We start from the raw sequence: 22504 nt of genomic DNA on the forward strand, positions 1-22504 counted from the left end.
GAGCAAATTTTAACAAAATGAGGAAAGTGCTCTGCACAAGAGATTTGAAGTTGGAGCTAAGAGTTAGGTTGGCTAGGTGCTACGTTTTCTCGACTCTGTTTTATGGAATGGAAGCTTGGACCTTGAATGCTGCATCAATGAAAAAACTAGAATCATTCGAGCTGTGGGTGTACAGAAGAATTCTGAAAATATCGTGGACAGAACACGTTACAAACAAAGAGGTTCTGAGAAGGATGAATAAAGAAATGGAAATCCTAAATACCATCAAAACAAGAAAATTGGAATATCTCGGACATATTACACGTGGAGAGAGATACAGCTTGCTCCAATTGATTATGCAGGGAAAGATTCAAGGAAAGAGAAGCATAGGGCGACGCAGAATATCGTGGCTGCGCAACCTGAGAGAGTGGTACGGATGTACATCAAATGAACTTTTCAGAGCAGCCATCTCTAAAATACGAATAGCTATGATGATTGCCGACCTCCGCCGCGGAGATGGCACTTAAAGAAGAAGAAATTAAGCTAATGTTGGAAAATCCAAATAAAAGTTCGAAGATATTTTATAACCTCTAATTTTAAACGTTAGTTAAGTAATTCAGAAAGTGTTTTTGATATTTAACCATTTTACGTATTTTGTTCAAAATACACGTTGTTAGAAATATTCCAGTAATGAATCCGACTATCGCTATATGTATAAAATAGAATTAATTTCGATGCTTATTAATTCAAAAGACAGTATTATATTTCTACATTAATATGAATATATAGGGTGAGGCAGATAAAGGGCCTATTAGAAATATCTCGAGAACTAAAGGCAACTAAATCATGAAAATTGGAATAAAGGGGTTTTGAAGACTGATCTATTTAATGAAAATATTTTCATCTATTTTGTACTTCCGGTTATACCGGAAGTTGCATATAACTTCGTTTTTTTTAATGGGACACCCTGTATATTTTTACATTTTTGGATTGTTTTTGATTTTTTCTTTCTTAAAATATGAGATTTTGTAATATTATACAGGGTAGTTTAAAAGATAATTACGTTTTTTTATTCATTTCCTAGCAACTTTCACACCCTGTAGAATTGTAGTAGTTTGACATCAAAATCACTATTAATGTTCAAATGATTTTTAATATAGTCTAGTATTGTTAACAATTATAAGTATAACTAAATTTTTAATTTTAATATACAGGGTGGGTCGAAACTCGGAATGAGTATTTTCTGAGTTTTTTTTAAATGGAACACCCTATATTTTAGTATTGTATTGAAATGATATTTTATGGTACTGTTTTATTTCTTAAGCCCTCCCTATACCTAACTGCTTTAATTTGTGCTTAATTGTCAATCGCACTAACAATCTTAACTACGTAGGTATTTTAATAGCTCAACCATTATTGGCAATTTTAAGTATCAGTTTAGATTAATATGTATTTATTTTCGAATAATTATTTGTGATTGAATATTTTCACGGCCAACCTGATGAAATTTTACATATTTTGTGTTGCGATTAATGTTTGGTTTGAATCACCAATAACTCACAACTTAAAGCGGTTAGGTATAGGGAATGCTTAAGAAATTAAAAAGTACCATAAAATAGCATTTCATTACTATACTAAAATACAGGGTGTTCCATTTAAGAAAACTCAGAAAATACTCATTCCGAGTTTCGACTAACCCTGTATACTAAAATGAAAAATTTAACTATACCAATAATTCTTAACAATAATAGATTATATTAAAAATCATTTGAACATAAACATAGTAATATTACAAAACTTTATATTTTAAGAAAGAAGAAATAGAGAACCCAAAAATGTCAAAATATATAGGGTGTCCCATTTAAAAAAAAAACGAAGTTACAGTCAACTTCCGGTATAACTGGAAGTAGCAAAGAGACCAAAATATTTTCATTAAATAGCTCACACCTCAAAACCCATGTGTTCCAATTTTCACGATTCTCTTACCTTTAGATCTCGAGATATTTCTAATAGGCCCTTTATCTGCCTCACCCTGTATACACTTTATGTAACGGCGAAATGTCAAAAAAAGTTTTATTTTTCAATAATCAGAAAACTTATACCCAAGAAAAAAGAATGTGTGTGTACTTTGTACGCACGTAAGAAGTTATACTTTTTTTTTTCTTTTTTGGCAAGTTACACTTATATTATATGATTTAAATGAAATTAATATACTGTATATTTGTATTTTATTTAAATATTAAACTAATTTATACTTACTACTTCTCAAATATTTTTATTAAAACAGTGCCAAAAATTAAAATAATACAACAATAAAACACACAGAAACACATTAAAAATGCCACAAATGATTTCTGAACATTAATTGTCGGAAATTTTTTTAACTAAATAAGTATTTTCTGAAAATAAAATTATATAATAAATATACTTACAATCATAAAATGTATAAAAAAAAATAAAAGTTTCTATTGGGATTCGAACCAGCTTTTATCAGCGCGGTTGGTATTGGGATTCATTCGCCTTGAACGCTTCGCCACGAAGGCAATGCGTCATTATTTGCGAAGATCGACTAACTAAACGGATTAAAGTTTTTAACATTTTGAATTAAATCAAATTATTTTGATTTTGAATTGAAATTATTTAGAATTGAAAAAATACAACAAAACATAGAGTAAGAAAACAATATATTAGGTGAATATTGATAGAATTTTTGATGGTAATCAAATTATGTAAATAAAAGTATTACATACTAATCATAGATAGGTACTATGTATTTTGGTAGGTTCAAATAGGTATAGGTACCTACCCATGGAATTTTTTATTAGGATACTGATACATTTAACAATAATTATTACATACCTGTTGCTTTTAAAAACTATTTAAAAGTCACTACAGTTATAAAACTTTTTTGTTTCTGTCCCCACAACAATAAAACTAATATATTATACAACATTTGTTTACCTCCATATTGAACAATTATTTATTATTGACAGATCATTTCAACATCCAATCAGAGCCCGTATAACGACTAATACAATACCATACTGTCGGTATGCGCATGCGCGCGGATCAACAATAAATTGACCCTCAATCTCAATCGCGCCTAAAGAAGTATAACTTCAAAAATGAAAAAATTGTAAACTACACCACCTTATAAAATAAAGTACCAAATATTCATGCTTATATTTGATATTAACCGACTAACAAGGCAAGCGATACTGTTCTAATAGAAACTTTGCTTCGCATCTGACGTCACGCATGAGCTAGCGTGCGTGTATAGGCATACCGGTCTTTGTATACAGTGCTATCTCTGAACAAACTAAAATAATTCAGGCTTACTAGCCTCGGATTGCAACTAACGAAATGGTATGGGTGTCTCAGTTTTCAAACTACATAATATAATATAAAATAATATTAAATTAAAAACCTTATTGGGACCATTTTTCTGGTCCAAGTGGAAAATTTTTAAAAGCCATGGAGATGTAACCAGAAAAAGGGTTCCAATCAGGTTTTTACATAATTTAATATTATTTTATATTTTATTAGATTGAAAACTTTAACATGTCATATGCCCAAAATTTGTTGAGAATAAACAACACGTTTTTTCCACACAAACCCCAACACAAATACACGTGACAAAACACGCAAGGCCAACAATCAACAATAGACTATATAATCACAAATAGAGAAATCATACCTAAACAAATACTAGACGTAAGAGCATTAACATCGTCCAATATCGGATCAGACCATAAAATGGTGCTTGGAAAATTTTTGCTCAAAATACCACAAAACAAGAAAAAACCACCCAAGTACTTCGAAAAACTAAACATTGAGTCTCTAGAGAACCAAAACACAAAATGGCTGTATAAAAGACGTTTAGAACAAAGATTTGAGATAAACCCAGTAACAACAGGTGAAGGAGTAAATGAGACATGGGCAAAAATAGAATATAATATATTATAAGCCGCAAAGGAAAGCATAGGTGTCAGAAAAATTAACCTGAATGCAACAGAAATATCAAAGCCCTGGTTCAATACTGAAATAAGAGATCTAGCGTATAAGAAGAGGAAAGCATACCTACAGTACTGCACTAACAAAACACCAAACAATTACCAACAATACAGAGACACAAGAAATGACATCAATTCTAAGATAAGAAATATAAAAAGGGAATATTGGACACGCTTTACCAAAGAAATGGAACACGATTTGTATGGGGCGCAAAGAAAAGTTTGAAAAATACTAAAAAATAGGAAAAAAACCATTAACGAATATTATAGAAGTTTCAATAAAATAGAAGCAGAGCAACGGACCGCCTATATAGAAGAACTATTATATAAGGAAGAGGAAGAAACAGGAAATTAAGACGAATCCAACATAGACACAGAACTAGAAATCACAAAAGAAGAAATAAGGAATAACATACGTAAATTAAAAAACAGAGAGGCACCAGGACCCGATGGGATACCAAATGAACTCCTGAAATACGGAGGAGAAACCTTAATCGAAAACATAAAGATCCTCTTTCAAGAAATAATATGTAGCCAGCGTGTACCAGTCCAGTGGAGGACAAGTATAACAATACCTATACACAAGAGAGGAAACGGCAAAGACCCTAGCAACTACCGTACCATCACCTTGCTGAGCACAACTCTTAAACTCTTAACAATAATACTTGCCAATAAAATAAATGAAGAATACACAGTTAGTGAGGAACAACAAGGTTTTCGGAAAAATAGGTCCACAATAGACGCCATATCCAAAACATATAATGAAGCATACACCAGTAGGGAGAAGGTCAAAGGGAAGACCCAAACTTAAATACATGGAACAAGTCGAACAAGTACTGAAAACACTTGAGATTACCTACTGGAAGAACAAAGCAAGGAACAGAACAGAATGGAGGAAAATCCTAGAACAAGCCAGGACCCATAAAGGGTTGTCGAGCTACTGATGATGATGATGATGATGAATAGACGCCATATTCATAGCCAGACAAAGTTCTGATAAAGCACTGGAATATAATAAACCTGCATTTATATGCTTTATAGATCTGACTAAGGCCTTCGATTGTGTAACATTGGAAGATGTGCTAAGATTGCTAAAGGAGAAAAATCAGCCCAACAAGATGATAAAGGATAATTAAAGACATTAATACGAAGAACAAAACCAGAATAAAAGTTGAGAATGAACTAACATCGAAAGTAGAAATCAACTCGGGAATCAGACAAGGGGATAGCTTGAGCAAATTGCTTTTTAATTTAGTCATGGACAAAATCATAGAAAACAATAAAGGTACTGGAAAAGGATATAAGATGGTGGAAAAACAAATAAAAATCCTGTTTTGCTGACGACGCAATCTTAATCTCCGATAACGAGGATAACCTACAGCGAACGGCACAAACTTTCAATACAGTGGCGAAGAACTATAACACGAAAACATCAACAGCCAAGACAAAATCCCTGGTAGTGTCAAGGGAACCCATAAGATGCAAATTAGTAATTAACAACGAACTAATTGAACAAGTCTCGAGATTCCAATATCTGGGAATCGAAATATGTAGTTATGGTGATGTTAAAGAGAGCGTCCGAAAGCAAGCAAATAAAGCCAATTACGTGTCAGGATGTCTGAGGGATGTCATCTGGAGAAACAAAGATATGAGGCTGGAAGGGAAAGTACGCATATACAACTCATGTGTAAGACCGATCATGACGTACGCGATAGAAACAAGATGTGACATAGCAGAAACCAAGAGGATACTGAGAACATCAGAAAAGAGAACGCTGCGAGGTCAATAACTGGGAAAACACTGAGAGACAGAATACCGAACGAAAGAATAAGAGATCTCTGTAACATACAAGATATAGTACGGTGGCGAGCATGTGACGAGAATGGACAGCGAGAGAATAGCCCGTATAGCCAGGGATTCTAAACCAACAGGCAAGATACCAATAGGAAAACCCTTTAAAAGGTGGCGAGATAGCTGGCAGTCAACATCACAGCTACGAATACAAGCTCAAAATCTGTAACGAACAGGCCAAGAGGCCTATTATAAGAAGAAGAAGAAGAAGAACATGTCATAGAAAATTATTTAAAATTGTAAATACACTGTACCTAAATACACTGACCAGGGCCGATCTGTGAAAAAACGTCTATTTTTGGATGTGAGAGGTGGCATTCGGATTTTTGCAGATAAAGTTAGGTGCAGGCGCGGATCCAAGGGAGGGGCAATGGGGTCAATTGCCCCCTCCTTGAGACCTCGCCTGGTTTCTACTGACACTTTTTTCAAAAAAGAGATAATTACGATTGAAAATAAATAGGGAGTTTTGTATCCCGTTGATAACTGAATAACTGAAACACAAATACGCAGAATTCCTTGGAATCGAAAATTAATTTGCGATACTGGAAAAGAACTATTTTAATATAAAAAGTTGTATTGATATTTATACAGACACTTACATACAAGAATACAAGAATATTATAATTATAAAATTATATTATAAAATTAATACGTATTTTGACAACGGCACCCGATTTGGGCGTCGAAACGTTAATAAAAATCATTTTTTAATAATATTGTGGCTTATTTCCCATTAAAATAGTTAAAATTGTAAAAATGCCACAAGAAAATAGCTTCAGAACAACAATAAGGAGATACCATTTACAGTAAAAATTCTTTGTTATATTCACTTCCTCAACATCAATTTTGAAATACGTTCAAGTGTCATGTATAAGGAATTGTTATGGAGTTACGAGGGAAGTTATTTCTTTTTTTTTTTCATGCTTCCGCTAAACGAAGTTTTTTATTGAAAAATTCTTAACACTCTAATTTATCTAACCTATGTGATACACATTAGGTAGAAACGAACAACGCTTCATTGCATTTCGACAAGAAGTTTGTGAAGATTGTCGACGTTTTAGAAGGCGTCAGTACATGGAATGCTAACATTTCGAGTCCTAAAACTAATTTATTGTTAAATAGCTTTAGGACTCCTAAATAATTGGTCCTAAATTGTTAGGACCACCAATCATTATCGTGTTAAAGTTCATCAATAACATTTTCTCCTTCACAATTTTACTAAAAAGCTACTTGCAAAAAGAATCATTAGATTTAATTTCTGCTAAAAACGTGATCGGTGATTTCCTTAAAACATTACAAAACAAAAGAAACAGTGCTCAGATTGAATTTTCAAAAATTTGGGAAGACGTACAACTATTAGCCAACAAGCTACAACTATCCACAGCAAAACCACGTATTTCTAATCATCAAACGAAACGAAAATTTTTACTTCATTGCCCCCTCCTTGCAAGGTTGCTGGATCCGCCGTTGGTTAGGTGACAACTTCAATAATAATAATTGACTTATGCTTTTTCTCAAATATGCCCGGAACATTAACAAAAAAATTAAATTATTTAAAAATTTCGAAAAACCGATTTTTTTCTACTTTCTTTGCTTATCTTAAAACAATTCGTTTTGGAACAGAGTCGTACAGAAATAAAATAAAGATAATTGATTTTTGTATGATATACGACTGCTTAAAAATGTCTTAAAGTATATATAGCAATAAATACAAAATAAGGGGGCAAAATAAGCCTGTTGTTATTCAAAAATTTTTAACAATTTCGGTGGCACTTAGAACCTTAGTAATTCGCTTAGAATATTCTTATAACATACTTAAGCCGTCTACCAAATTTCATTAAAATAGATTTTGCAGAATAAATTTGCAATCTAAATTTTTTTAAAAAAGTTCAAAATTTCTAAAAACTTTCTGAACAAAAAGTAGACCATTTAGAAGTTGGCTAATTTTTTTTACATATAAAGAGGCACTCTACCTATACATATAATACACTTTATAGAATTAAATTCGGATTATTTAAGCGGCCTCAGAAATGTCTTAAAATTATAAACAGTTTTTTGGCTTATAAACAAATAGCTTAGTTTAACAATAAAAAATAATTTTTATCAATGCAAATAATCAAAACCGGTATAATTTACTTAAAACTTTCAAATGCTGTAAGCAGAATTGCTATTTCATTTTTTAATCAAAGTTATTCGGGTTCAAAAATTGCAATTTTTCGATTTTTTTAAAGTTCAACCGCGTTTATCTCGAAAACTATGCATCCTACGAAAAAACTTCATTTTTTGCTTAGAATTACTCAAGAAGTACAAAAATGTTTTGTGTTACGAAAACTCGCTGTTATGTAATTCCTCAAGTTCTTTGTTTATAACAATCTTATCGACAGCAACATTTTTTCCTGTTTTCTCATAGCAGTAAAATGTATTTTGAATTAAATAAATTACACACATTCTTCTTTTTATGTCAATAATTTTGGGCACCCCGTATAAATAATTATGTTAATGTTTATATTACTGAATAAAGAATTGAATTACCTTACAAATGAGCTATCACACAACCCCTATTCTCATTTAAAAAAATCATCGATGACGTCATCACGCCCAGATGGGTGACGTCACTAGTATGATATATATGCCAAAAAGTCGTAATTTAAAAATAAAAATTGACCTCTTTCGGGATTTTTTTCCAAAATCGTCCGTTCTTGAGAAAATGAATTTATTCCAACCTTTACGTGCTCACTGTATGGCGTTTATTCGTGTCAAAATTCAATACGATACGAAACAAAACTTCAACCAAAACTCGAATTCAAAAAATTCGTGTTTTTATCGTAGTCTTAGAAAAACCACCGGTAGAGACGTTTTGTGCTACAATTAACATTAGAATTCTGTTTAAATTTCATTTAAACATGCGAAATAATTTAAAATATTTCGTCAAGTTCCATTTTCTTTAATGTCAATTTGTCATTATAATATATATTTTTGTATGTAGATTTTAAGATTAGCAATAAGTGACAATGTGTAAAAAAATGAAAACAATTCACCGTGCTCTGGACTATCACAAAAAACTTCAAGCAATAAAAGTCAGAAAATCAGAAAAAAGTTAGATGAATTTTTTCTCTTGCAGAAATACGTTGTTTCTAAAAGTTTGCACTCACAAGAAACAATACTTTGTTTCCCTCTAAGTTTTACATATTACTTTATGTAAAATAATAGTTTTTTACTGATAAGAAGCAATCCTACTTCGTTTCTTCAAGTTTTTGTTCTCAAGATAACACAATACTTTTTATTACCACCTGACTCCAGATATTCCAAGAATTATACTGATTATTTCATTCATAGGAGATGGTGACCAATAGAAAGCTACAGAAATACAAATAAATAGTATATTATTCAACGAGCATGTAATGATGGCTATTACTCACGATGATGAAGTTTGCGACACGAGCCGTAGGCGAGTGTCGTAATTCATCAGAGTGAGTAATAGCTATTACATGCGAGTAGAATACTATACTTTTTCTATTACCTTTTTTTATTTCAATAAGTAAAAAATTTAATTATCAACTACTCGAGATTTAAATTATAATAATTTACAAAAATACCTAAATGCTATTTACCCTTAGTACGTGGCTAAATAATTGGTTGCCTACTATTACTAAATTCGTATTTATTGTAAAAATACAACTAGAAATAGACAATATAAGTTCTATTCGTTTCCGAAAAATTATAAGCTTAAATTTGTACCTATCTAATAAATAGGAAATGGCGTCGGTGGAAGTATTTCATATATATATAGTTTTAAAGTACAAGCCTGGGTTGACATAATATCTAATTAATACAACAGTAATTTGGAATTACTACCCATTTATTAAACGTAGGTACATATTACGTAAATATAACTAATTACATGTAAACAACCATTCATGAGGACGACATGCTCATATGAAAAGTAGTTCGCGCATGCTTGTAAATAATTCTTCGTTGCGCGCGCCCGACGCAGTTGATAGTCCGAGAGCTGGATACATTACACTCCTCCCTCCTAGATGAATTTACTCATCATAGTCCTCCAAATACTATGGAGGTTTTCTTATTCGAGCGGGTGGCTTCTTGACTTCAGAGACCTGCTCTCCAAGTTCTGGTTCTGGATCTACCAAATCGTTAGGATGCGGGAAAAGCTGTTGCGGAGTTTCGCGTATTCCCGTTTCCATCGAGGTTGACGGTGTAACTTCGTCTGTGGTTTCCTGGTCACATACACGAGTTCTTATTTGGTCAGAATGACGACGTAAAATTTTACCATCAGGTGTTTGAACTTTGTAGCTTAATGGCCCGGTGGTTTCAATTATTTTGGAAGGAAGCCACTTTTGACCAGGAGTAAATGACCTTGCAAATACAGTCTCGTTTTCGTGAAAAACTCTGGGCCCTGCTTCCTTAGGATATTTGATCTCTTGTTTGGATAGCATCTCTTTCCTAAAAGCAGGCTGTAGACGATCAAAAAGTGAGCCTAACTTCCGCCCCATTAATATTTCGGATGGGCATCTCCCTGTCGCACAATGGGGTGTAATGTGCTGAGTAAGGAGATATCTGTGCAATGCTACTTGTATGTTGGTTTGTTCATTGCTATCTGTCATTTTCTTAAGTGCATTTTTTACATTTTGTACCATGCGCTCCGCTTGCCCATTACTACTTGGATGGTACGGTGAAACCAATGCTTGTCTAATAAGGTTTTTCTTTAAAAAATCTTGGAACTCAGCCGACGTAAAACTAGTTCCGTTATCCGATACGACAACATCTGGGATGCCATGAGTGGCAAATAAACCGCGTAAAATGTCTATAGTCACAGCACTAGAGGTATTTGGAACAATTTTTAACTCCAACCACTTTGAATATGAGTCTATGATTATCAGAAACATTTTCCCTTTAAATGGACCGGCAAAATCGAGGTGTATCCTTGTCCATGGAGCTCTGGCCCACTCCCACGGATGGATTGGAGCCTTTTTTGGCATATTTCTAGACTTCTGGCACTCGCTGCATGTATTTACTAGGTGTTCAATTTGCTTGTCGAGATTTGGCCACCAAACATATGAGCGTGCCAGTGACTTCATTTTTACGATTCCAGGGTGTGCTGAGTGTAGCAAGTTCAGTATTGTTTTCCTCCCTCCAAGTGGAAGTCTTACCCTCGTACCCCATAACAGGCAGTCTTGATAACAGCTAATTTCGTGTTTACGTTGTAGATAAGGAGTATATACGTCTGAAAATTTAATTTTCTCCTCAGGCCAGCCTTTCCATGCCCACTGCAAAACTTTAGATAACACTGGGTCTTTCTTAGTTTCATTAGCGATGTCTCTGGCACAGATTAGTTTTTCTGGGATGTTCTCGAGCATCAAAACGTCATCTGAGTTTGGCGGTTCTGGCGCATTTACCTTTTGTGGCAACCTGCTAAGAGCATCTGCATTCTGAATTTTTGCACCAGGTATGTAGCATAATTCGTAATCATACGCAGATAACATAAGGGCCCATCTAAGCATTCTGCGATAGAGATTCGCAGACGATAGAGTACGACTATGGTACGCCACTGGATATTCGCGTCCCTCATCATCGCGCTGGCTAAGCACACAACCTACCCCGTAAGGGCTAGCATCACGCGTCAAAAATAAATCCTTCCGTTCACTGTAATGTCCCAACACTGGTTCTTTTGCCAAAATGTCCTTTAATAATTCAAAAGCTTTTTGTTCTTTGAAACGCCACTGCCAAGGAACGTCCTTTCGGAGCAGTGCATGTAACGGATTTGCAATAGTTGCCTTGTCTTTTAGGAAGCATGATAAAAATTTAAAAGTCCAAGAAAAGCTTGTAATTCGGTTTTATTAGTCGGAGCAGGCGCATTAGTGATGGCCGCGATTTTGTCTTTAGTGGGACGTAAACCGTCTTCACTAATTTGAAACCCGAGAAACTCTATTGTCTTTGTTCGAAAAACACACTTTTCCTTACGTAAATGCCTCCTGGAAACGCGATAATACTGCGCGCACTTTTGAGTCTAAATCTATTTCTGAGGTACCTACTATTAAAATGTCATCGTAATACGGTAGTACACCCGAAATACCAGTTAATCTAGTGTCTATGAATTTTTGAAAAATTTGTGGAGCCACGGATATACCGAACTGTAAACGATTGCATTTAAAAGCTCCCTTATGCGTAATAATTGTCTGTGCCTCCGCAGCTTCGCGGTTGACACTTAACTGCAGATAAGCCTGCGCCATGTCCAGTTTTGCAAACACTTTACCGCCCGCGAGAGTGGATAAAATGTTCTGTACCGCTGGCACTGAATAAGGTTCTGGATTTAGCGCTAAGTTCAATGTAGATTTGTAATCGCCGCAGATCCGAACCTCTCCGTTTTCTTTGCAAACGGTCACAATTGGGGTGCACCATTTTGGGTGTGTAATCGGCTCTAAAACACCCTGCGCTATAAGCCTGTCCAATTCAGCTTCAATCTTGTCTTTTAGTGCAAAGGGAACCTTACGTGCTTTTAGCATAATTGGCCTTACATTTTTGTCTAACGAAAAACTTACTGGGGGACCCCGGTAAGATCCCAAATCCGTGTTAAATACATCTGGTTATTCTTCTGGATAATTAATAATGGAATAAATCTGACTTACCCCTGCTATGGTTAATCCTAACCTCTCAAACCAGTTTCTACCCAGAAGACTGGCGCGGTTTCCTTCCGTGACTATAAGGGGAAGCTTGGCTGATCGTTGACCCCTTTTCACATCCACTAGACACTCACCCAGTATGGGTATCACTGTATTTTGATAATCGCGTAGAATAACCCTGGATTGATTTAATTTAGGTCGATTTTCACTAAATATTTTATGGTAGGTCGATTTGCTAATCACTGAGAAACTTGCTCCCGAATCAACCTCCATTTTCACATTTTTGTCATTGAGTAGCACGTCTACTAAATATTTGCCGGTAATGCTATCAGACGTCACGTTAAATAACGAAAAATTATAGTCGCTACTTTGATAACAAACACTTTGAGTATTTGATGTCGATTCCTCGGTAGTCTGATGCACTTTGCGTCTTTGATTTTGGTCTTTCTTCTTACCAAAACAAGCTATGTCAATGTGTCCATTTTCCTGCAAAATGTACAGGTTGATTTAATGTGTTCACAATGTTCAGGAGAATGTTCCTTTTCGCACCGAAAACACTTTTTCCGTTCGCGATCAGCTGATTTTTGTTTTGATTATCCTGGCTGATTTCTACGAAAACTTACTGCGTTCACCTCTGTGTTCAACTCACTCTCCCGTAACACCTGCAAACTTTGAACAGCCACTTCGTGTGCCAGGCACATGTCTTGCGCGTCTTTAAGTTTTAACTTTTCTGTGGCGAGCAACTTTTGCTGTAAGGTCTCATCAAGAATCCCACAGACTAATCTATCTCGTAGCATTGTGTTCAGGGCAGTTCCGAAACCACATGGCTCTGCCAATTTTCGCAATTCTTTTAGATACACAGAAATTGTTTCACCAGTTTGCTGATTTCGCCTATAAAACTTGAATCTGCAGACAATTTCAGACGTTTTTGGCGCAAAATGTTTTTTCAACTCTGCAGTAATCTCTTCGTAGCTCGAATCACTAACTTTTGCTGGTGCAACCAAAGACCTTATAATTTCATAAGTATTTGCCCCACACAGACTCAAAAATGTGGCTCTTTGCTTCTCTGGATCGGTAATATTATTGGCCGTGAAGAAAAAATCCATACGTTCGACGTAGGAGTCCCAATTTTTTGGCTCATTAGTATTGAAATTTTCTATGCTTCCGTAAGCTGCCATGTTTACTAACCTTGTCTTATTATATCTCCGGGATGAACAAAGCACTTAAATTCCATCCCATCCTCGTCGCCAGTTTAAAGTACAAGCCTGGGTTGACATAACATCTAATTAATACAACAGTAATTTGGAATTACTACCCATTTATTAAACGTAGGTACATATTACGTAAATATAACTAATTACATGTAAACAACCATTCATGAGGACGACATGCTCATATGAAAAGTAGTTCGCGCATGCTTGTAAATAATTCTTCGTTGCGCGCGCCCGACGCAGTTGATAGTCCGAGAGCTGGATACATTACAATAGTTATAATGTATATTTACATTTAACTATATATAATATAATAATATAACTATACATAATATGTTATAACATATTTAACACAATATAACTTGAAAAACAAACACAATATTAGTTATAAATTCCAATTATCTAATATAAACAAAATGCGCTAATGTCACTGTCACTAAATTAAATGATAAACGTCAAAATTTTTACTAAACAAGATATACCACAAACCATACATACTCATAGACGTTTCACGTAAATTGTCAAGGTCAAGACAGCAAATTAGTTACCATTCCAATCCAGAGATGTCGCTGTCAGTCAATTCTCTTGTCATATTTAACAACTGGCAGTTAACAATTAAGGCTATGGGTACATAATTCGCAAATATTTTACGTGTATCCCTACTTTTTTTGTCTTTACACGGCAAATTACGTGTAGTAAAATTCACACTGGTATGGATATGTAAACATTACTAGAATGTCATTCCACTTGAAAATGTCATCATTAATTTAAAGAGATGGGTTTTGAACGTTCTTGGATAACTGTTATTTTTATAATTGCAAATTATTAATTCAGTTAATAAATGTGATAATTTTTTCACTAACTATGTATTCAGTGATTGTAATAATTTATTTGTACAACAAAGACTAATACTCAATCGAGAAAAGAGGAAAAGTGTTAAAGTGATTTTTTAATAATATATTGTTATGGAACGCTTACAATTTTGAACATCTTTAACAACAAAATACTTGGATCACAGAATATATTATATCCTGATGTATTCTCTGCTTGGATCTTCCACAAATAATACACAATAAATAACTTTTTATTAAGTTCACGTCTTAAATCAATTATTTATCAAATACACTATATATCAATAATATTTAATCAATAACTCAACATATTCCCGATGCAATGTCAAATATTTAAAATTGTCACGGATTGTCAGTGTCTGACTGACAATATATGCTGACAATATTATATTCGGCTGAGTGCGTTGTAAGACAAAGATAGATTTGGAAAATATTACCACGGCATTGTGTTCATTTTTTTCGAATCCTGAAAAAACCAATAAATATTTTTGAAAAATTTAAACGCAGAATGAAAGACTAAATTATTACCGAGGGCCGAAAGTCCCTTAGAATAAATAAAAAGTTTATTTTGAATGATATATTTGAAATTAAAAATCACACTAAATTTTCTCTTAGTTGTTCACCCCTGTAACTTATTAAAATAAACATTATAGAAGTTCTCAGGGACTTTCGGCCCTCGCTAATAACGTAATCTTTCATTCTGCGTTTAAATTTTTCAAAAGTACTTATTAGTTTTCTCAGGATTTGAAAAAAATGAATCCCCATTTGATTAGCATTGCAGCCGAAAATACGTACCGATCCTCTTAAATTAATTTGTTATTTACTTTTTATTTTACAGTTTGTGGCTTAATTATTTTATTATAGTGGTGTTACGTTTTTAATTAGATTTAATCACAATTTTAATCAAGTGTATTAACCTCCTCTCCGTTTTTATGAGTAGAATTTTTAGTTTACATTGATCATCCCGTGTTGTTTCTCCACATTAAAAAAAACAATATAATAGATCCTGAAACAGTTTATTCCAATAGACAAGTGTGTCATCAACATTTCGGACCTACATATTTTTGGAAGTTTGTAAAAGATAGGTAATATTTATCTAAACAATCATCCTACAAGATTCTTTCACAAATTTTCATTCAACTCGATACACATCAGTGCTTTCACGTGACATATAGCAGTAGTGTTTAGCATTTTGAAAACAAATTGGAATATTTGAAGTTTTCAGTAAAATATGGAATAAAACATTGAATTGTGTCTTTCTGTTGTTTTAATTTCCTGCGAAATTTCATCAAAAATCCCGCAAAATTTATAATTTGAAATTCTCACCCAACTAAAATTTGTCAATTTAGTTCCCATTTCAATCAAGAGACGGCGTTAATTCGATCCGAAAGATTGACATGGTCGTGAAACGTGAGTATGTATGGTTTGTGAGATATACAGTTGAGTCCGCGAGTCTTTACCCGTGCGTCATTAATACCTGGCGAGATAAAACACATACTTTTTATCTAGCATCATTCTCTTCCACGCATGAAACTCATGACAAACCAGCTGCCGTTTTTTATTAAGTAAAAACACTTGTTATTTTTATGAACCATCTAGACTCAGTGCATTGAAAAGAGATAGTTACAAAAAAAGACGATTCGGTATGTTTTCATATTTTACGCACAATTTGTTTGACGTTTCTGCCTTGTTTACTTTTGTGGCTGTCAGTCAGTTGAATTTTTTGAGGTTTTTGTCGAATTTTTGCGTTTTGAAGTGTCTTTATATTACACAAACAGTTGTTTTCACAACTAAGTTTATATTGGGCTTTGAAATTTTAAGGTAAATAATTATATTTTGGTAATTAATATTTAAAACATACAAAGCTAACGTCATTCACACAGTAAAGAAATGATTGTGTTTAGATTTCCGTCAAAGTGAATAAAGTAACAAAAATAAAATATGTCATTGAATTTTTTTATAAATTGTTTATTTATTTATGATTCAATAATAATTAAAGAATTCATTAAGCTACTTCAAATGTAGCTGTAATTCTGCACAAAAATTTTGAAGCAAAACTTACATTTGACATTCTACATATTTGATAACGTCAAATTTTATAATAAAACCCGTAATCGGAACAGTAGCCACTTTCTGTCAGTTGTTGTTGCGTGAAATAGATTTCCGACTTATTTCGTATGCTTTAAATGATGACGCACGGGTAAAGACTCGCGGACTCAACGGTAAACGTAAAAAATATACTGACATTGTTACAGTTAAAATTCCTTTAAAAATTTTTCGAAGTTAATTATTGGTATATAAATTACAATAATTGTTGCATTAAATAAACAAGTTTAAGTAATTTTATTTGCAGTTTATATACGATTAACATTAAAAGTGGCATGGGCCACTTGAATCTAACTTCAGCCCGTGAGTAATGACAGGTGAGTAACTTCAGCCCGTGAGTAATGAATTATTACTCACGGGTACAGCAATGGGTGCTATTATCTATGAAAAAATAGCGAATAATGAGCATGTTATTAAACGGTCGTAGAAAAACTGATTTTTTTTAATGATTTTAACTTCGTATAGTAAGATATTTGATCACGTGTTTAATTCTGTCCAATCAGATTAAAATTATACTGAGAATTATCTACTGTAGAAAATTACCGATAAAATTTTTTTAAGTAGATTGTTTCTGTTTAATGGCAACCAGTTTCCTAGTTTTGACAACTGTCACATTTGAGAAAATATCCATAATATACGCATTAAAAAATAATCTTACGAATATCACACGACAGTAAGAATAAATAATAAGAAAATAATGCTTAATTTTTACTCAAATTTGTTGTCATTGGGCAATAGCCACTCGAGACCTGCGGGCTCTCGTGTCTATTGCCAGACAACAAATTTTCGAAAAACTGTCGCATTATTGTCAATTTATTCTCACTCTCTTGTGATATTATACCCGATTATTTTTTAATGATTTTAACTTCCAATCGTATAGTAAAATATTTGATCACTTGTTTAATTCTGTCCAATCAGATTAAAATTATACTGAGAATTATCTACTATAGAAAATTACCGATAGAATTTTTTTAAGTAGATTGTTTCTGTTTAATGGCAACCAGTTTCCTAGTTTTGACAACTGTCACATTTAAGAAAATATCCATAATATACGTATTAAAAAGTAATCTTACGAATATCACACGACAGTCAGAATAAATAAGAAAATAATGCTTCATTTTTACTCAAATTTGTTGTCATTGGGCAATAGCCACTCGAGCCCTGCGAGCTCTCGTGTCTATTGCCAGACAACAAATTTTCGAAAAACTGCCGCATTATTTTCAATTTATTCTCACTCTCTTGTGATATTATACCCGATAATTTTTGATAATTTCCCGTCGTCAAGTATATTACGTCAGATGCCCTTCGTTGCTATGAAAAAATACATTCAGTGACATTAATGACAATTAATGTTTTAAAAATTATAAAAGTGATGACTTTCAACCGTCAAATATTTATAATAACTGTGTGTTTAATTGTACTAATTTGTACTTACATAAATAAATTGCAATTAAATTTTGGTTTTGTTCAGTTTTATTCATGAAATAATCGCAACAAGTTGCACTCGATCTCTAAAATTAATATAGAATTTTAGAGCTCTTGTGCAATTACTACTGAAAATTCTCAGATTGGACAACCTCACCCTCCACACCCTTTGTGATTTAAAGACAAACTTTTTTTCATTTTTATTTTGGTAAGTTTATGTCACGGACTAGTCAACATATTTATCTAGTTTGTAAGTTAATTTATTGTTACATTTATTTCTAAAGTTCAGCTAGAATAGGGTTTTCAGGTTTTTTTCATTTAACTATATATTTTTTTGTACTCTTGTTTACTATTATTTTGTTTTTCTCATTTACAATATACAATAATGTCCTAGTTATACGTTCTTTTTAATTTATCTTTAGCTTTAGTGGAATTATATGTCAGCTCATTTTTATCCTTAGTACCTTTGCCATCTACAGTATTTCTTTTGAGGCACAATATTGATATTTCGATATTAAAGCAAGAGCTCTTCTATTTACGATCCTGTACCTGTGCTTGTACATCTCTAATCCAAGATCTTTTCAAGATTTTTGGACACTTATTGGTTAACTCAATTGTTAACAAATTCGTTTTGGCGTATTAATTAATTAAACGTTTTATGCTGAATTAAACTGAATTATGAAAATTGGAATAATGGGGTTTTGAAGACTGATCTATTTAATGAAAATATTTTCATCTACTTGGTACTTCCGGTTATACCGGAAATTGCTTATAACTTCGTTTTTTTAAATGGGACACCCTGTATATTTTGACATTTTTGAATTCTCCTCGATTTCTTTTTTCTTAAAATATACTGTTTTGTAACATTATACAGGGTAGGTTAAAAGATAATTACGTTTTCTTATTAATTTCGTAGCAATATTCACACCCTGTAGGATTGTAGTAGACATAATAAACTCTATTTATGTTCAAATGATTTTCAATATAGTCTACTATTGTTAGCAATTATTAGTATAGCTAAATTTTTAATTTTAGTATACTAAATGTCTAAACATTTAATTTAAACGGGTCTAAACTCGGAATGAGTATTTTCTGAGTTTTCTTAAATGGAACACCCTATATTTTAGTATTGTAATGAAATAATATCTCATGGTACTTTTTTATTTCTTAAGCATTCCCTATACCTAACTGCTTTAATTTGTGCTTAATTGTTGATCGCACCAACAATTTTAACTTCGATGTTATTTTGACAGTTCAACCATTATCGGCAATTTTAAGTATCAGTCTAGATTAATACGTATTTATTTCCAAAAAATATTTGTGATTGAATATTTTCACGGCCAACCTAATACAATTTCACATATTTTGTGTTGCAATTAATGTTTTGCTTGAATCACCAATAACTCACAAATTAAAGCAGTTAGGTATAGGGAGTGGCTAAGTAATTAAAATATACCATAAAACAACATTTCATTACAATACTAAAATACAGGGTGTTCCATTTAAGAAAACTCATAAAATACTCATTCCGTGTTTCGACCAACCCTGTATACTAAAACGAAAAATTTATCTATACTAATAATTGTTAACAATGGAAGACTATATTAAAAATCATTTGAACATAAATAGAGTTTATTATGTCAAACTACTACAAGCCTACAGGGTGTGAATGTTGCTACGAAATTAATAAGAAAACGTAATTATCTTTTAACCTACCCTGTATAATATTACAAAACCTTATATTTAAAGAAAGAAGAAATCGAGGAGAATCTAAAAATGTAAAAATATACAGGGTGTCCCATTTAAAAAAACGAAGTTACAATCAACTTCCGGTATAACCGGAAGTAGCAAAGAGACCAAAATATTTTCATTAAATAGTTCACACCTCAAAACCCTTGTATAACAATTTTCATGATTTTCTTAGCTTTAGTTCTCGAGATATTTCTAATAGACCCTTTATCTGCCTCACCCTGTATAGCTCTGTGGCAGTGGAAAAAAATAAAATTAATTATAAAACAAAACACTGTGAGGTAAGTTATCTTATCATACATCTTTTCTGGAGTCAGGAAACTTAATTAAAAAAACAAAATAAAAACACATTACACAACGGCCCACCCTAGTAAATATGATTAAGCGAATGAAGCCTTAGGTTTCGCAGTCAATATACCAACCACACACACACACACACACACACACACAGGAATATTTGCAACATCGCTGAATATTATTAAAAATATGTAGTAGGTATATCATAACAATTTTCAACATTTTCAACAAGGGTTTTTCCCCAAACATTTTGGTGGCTCAGGCATGCGCATTATTGTAAGTATGACCTCTTGCATTTTTTAACTAGTCAACATTTTCAATAATTTTTTTTAACTAATTAGGTTATACTTATTTTAAGGCTTTTATTAACACTGATGATGGATTTTTTAGTCCGAAAACGTTCTGTGATGTAATGTAACTCTTATTTAGGGATATTTAAATATACATAATCGGTGGCGCCCAAAATCCCGACAGCCAAAATCCCGACGGCCAAAACACCGACACGCCAGAATCCCGATTGGCCAAAATCCCGACATGTATGTATTTTAAAAGAAAAATTTATTTAAACACCTCATTTTATAATATAAAAGTTATACTTACTTAAATGGAAGGTTGTAAGTGACATGATAATATCTATTACTTATATGAAAGTAAACTTGAATTCAGGATTTGATTATACATAATATATTATTTGACTATATATTGGCAAAAAAAAATTTAATTCATATACCCATGTTACAAATTTTATTTAGAAAATTAGTTCATATTAACTGGTAAATACTTTTGTTTAGTAACAAAAAATAAAAAACAGATGGCCATAAAAAAACAAGAAATAAATGTAATTATATATGTTAAAAAGAAACTTATCAAACCTGTCGGGATTCTGGCCTGTCGGGATTTTGGCCTGTCGGGATTTTGGCCTGTCGGGATTCTGGCGTGTCGGGATTTTGGCCGTCGGGATTGTGGCTGTCGGGATTTTGGCTGTCGGGATTTTGGGTAGACCCATATATAATATGTATATTCCGAACAAAAGTGAATGAAAGTAAGTCGTTCACTTTCATTCACTCTTGTTCGGAATTCTTTCCCAGTTAATAGTTGATACGAGCTGATAAGATTTTAACAGTTGAAGCTTAATATAAAAATAAACTTACTTCATTTCCTTTATACATCTTGAAATTAAAACCACTTGCGCTCGATAAGGCGTAATAATTCCAACACTGTATTTACAAGTCGACACTACATACGTATTCAACGCTTTTAATATACAAGAAACAACATCCACTTCATTGGGGTTTTCATATTCAGAGCTAAAAATAAACAAATTGGAGTATTACCAGTTAAACACAATCACACCATTTAAATGTCATCGTGCGTTCTAACGACCGCACGTTCAAATTCATAGTGTGTGAAACTGGGGATAAGCTTGGTCAGTATAAAGTTCGTACAGTATTAATAGCGTTGCACGTCATCCACGTCACAACAAGTCACGTCACAAGATACCAACACAAAATACAGTTTATCCCAAACCTTTCGTTCAGTGCGTCATAGTTTGTCGAATTCGCTCTAATGCATTAAGCTCGAAGTGACAGAAAAAACGTACGTCCGTGATTATTATACACAGGATTTTGAAAATTATGTATCCGTTGAAGGGTATTTCAATATTAAATCGACTTAATTTATAGATGTATAATGATGAGAATAAAGATAATTTGAAACAAAAAGAAATCTATCGTGACAGTACTTTTACAATGTTAACGGATAAAATGACAATTGTAATGTATGCTTCTATGTATATGCTGACTAATGTATGCCTATTTTCCAATGAATCACTCTGTATATTAAACATACCTTTTATTATATGAGGTTGCAGGGTTCATAAGGTTAAATACTAAATACGGCTTCAGATGTGGCTGTATTGGATTAGTACAAATTGGAGAAGATTTCAGTGCTCCATCATAAAATTTTCTATTGGGGTAATCACAGATGGCTGGGTTCATCCGGTATTGTTCACACAACATTTTCATCGGGCTGTTGTCTCGATTGTTGACAAAATGCTCGTATATTCTTGTAAACAGAGATTTGCCAAAACCGACATCTTGGGCTTCCTACAATTAAAATTTTTCGACATACAAAAAAGCGTCTTAGATTATACAAAATATAACGGTAGACCAAGCGGTATCTCTTTTGGATTCAGTAAATCGTATATGATCCTTTTTTTGCTTTAATCGAAATATTACTATAGTTCGTCCCACCTTGACTGTAGGAACATAGGCAATGCAGCTCTTATGAGAGTTTTAGCACCGTGATTCCAATTGTATCAAATAGAATTTGTAATCGAACATTAGAGAGATTAAATTAAACCTGTTTTAGAAAGGCAATCTACA

At 32.9% G+C, this 22504-nt stretch overlaps 2 protein-coding genes across 2 annotated transcripts in view; both read right to left on the reverse strand.

Annotated features, from left to right (window-relative positions):
- LOC126885939 (uncharacterized) overlaps positions 1-22504 on the reverse strand; it is a 313786-nt gene that overhangs the window by 160425 nt on the left and 130857 nt on the right. The window lies entirely within an intron of this gene.
- LOC126885943 (uncharacterized) overlaps positions 1-22504 on the reverse strand; it is a 73388-nt gene that overhangs the window by 5578 nt on the left and 45306 nt on the right. Inside the window, exons 5-6 of the mRNA XM_050652767.1 lie at positions 21969-22225; positions 21272-21427 (exon numbers count right to left, since the gene is read on the reverse strand). Of these exons, the coding sequence (XP_050508724.1) occupies positions 21272-21427; positions 21969-22225 (413 nt within the window). The remainder of the gene's footprint in view (positions 1-21271; positions 21428-21968; positions 22226-22504) is intronic.

The sequence above is a fragment of the Diabrotica virgifera genome, chromosome 6, assembly GCF_917563875.1.
Source record: "Diabrotica virgifera virgifera chromosome 6, PGI_DIABVI_V3a".
NCBI lineage: Eukaryota > Metazoa > Arthropoda > Insecta > Coleoptera > Chrysomelidae > Diabrotica > Diabrotica virgifera.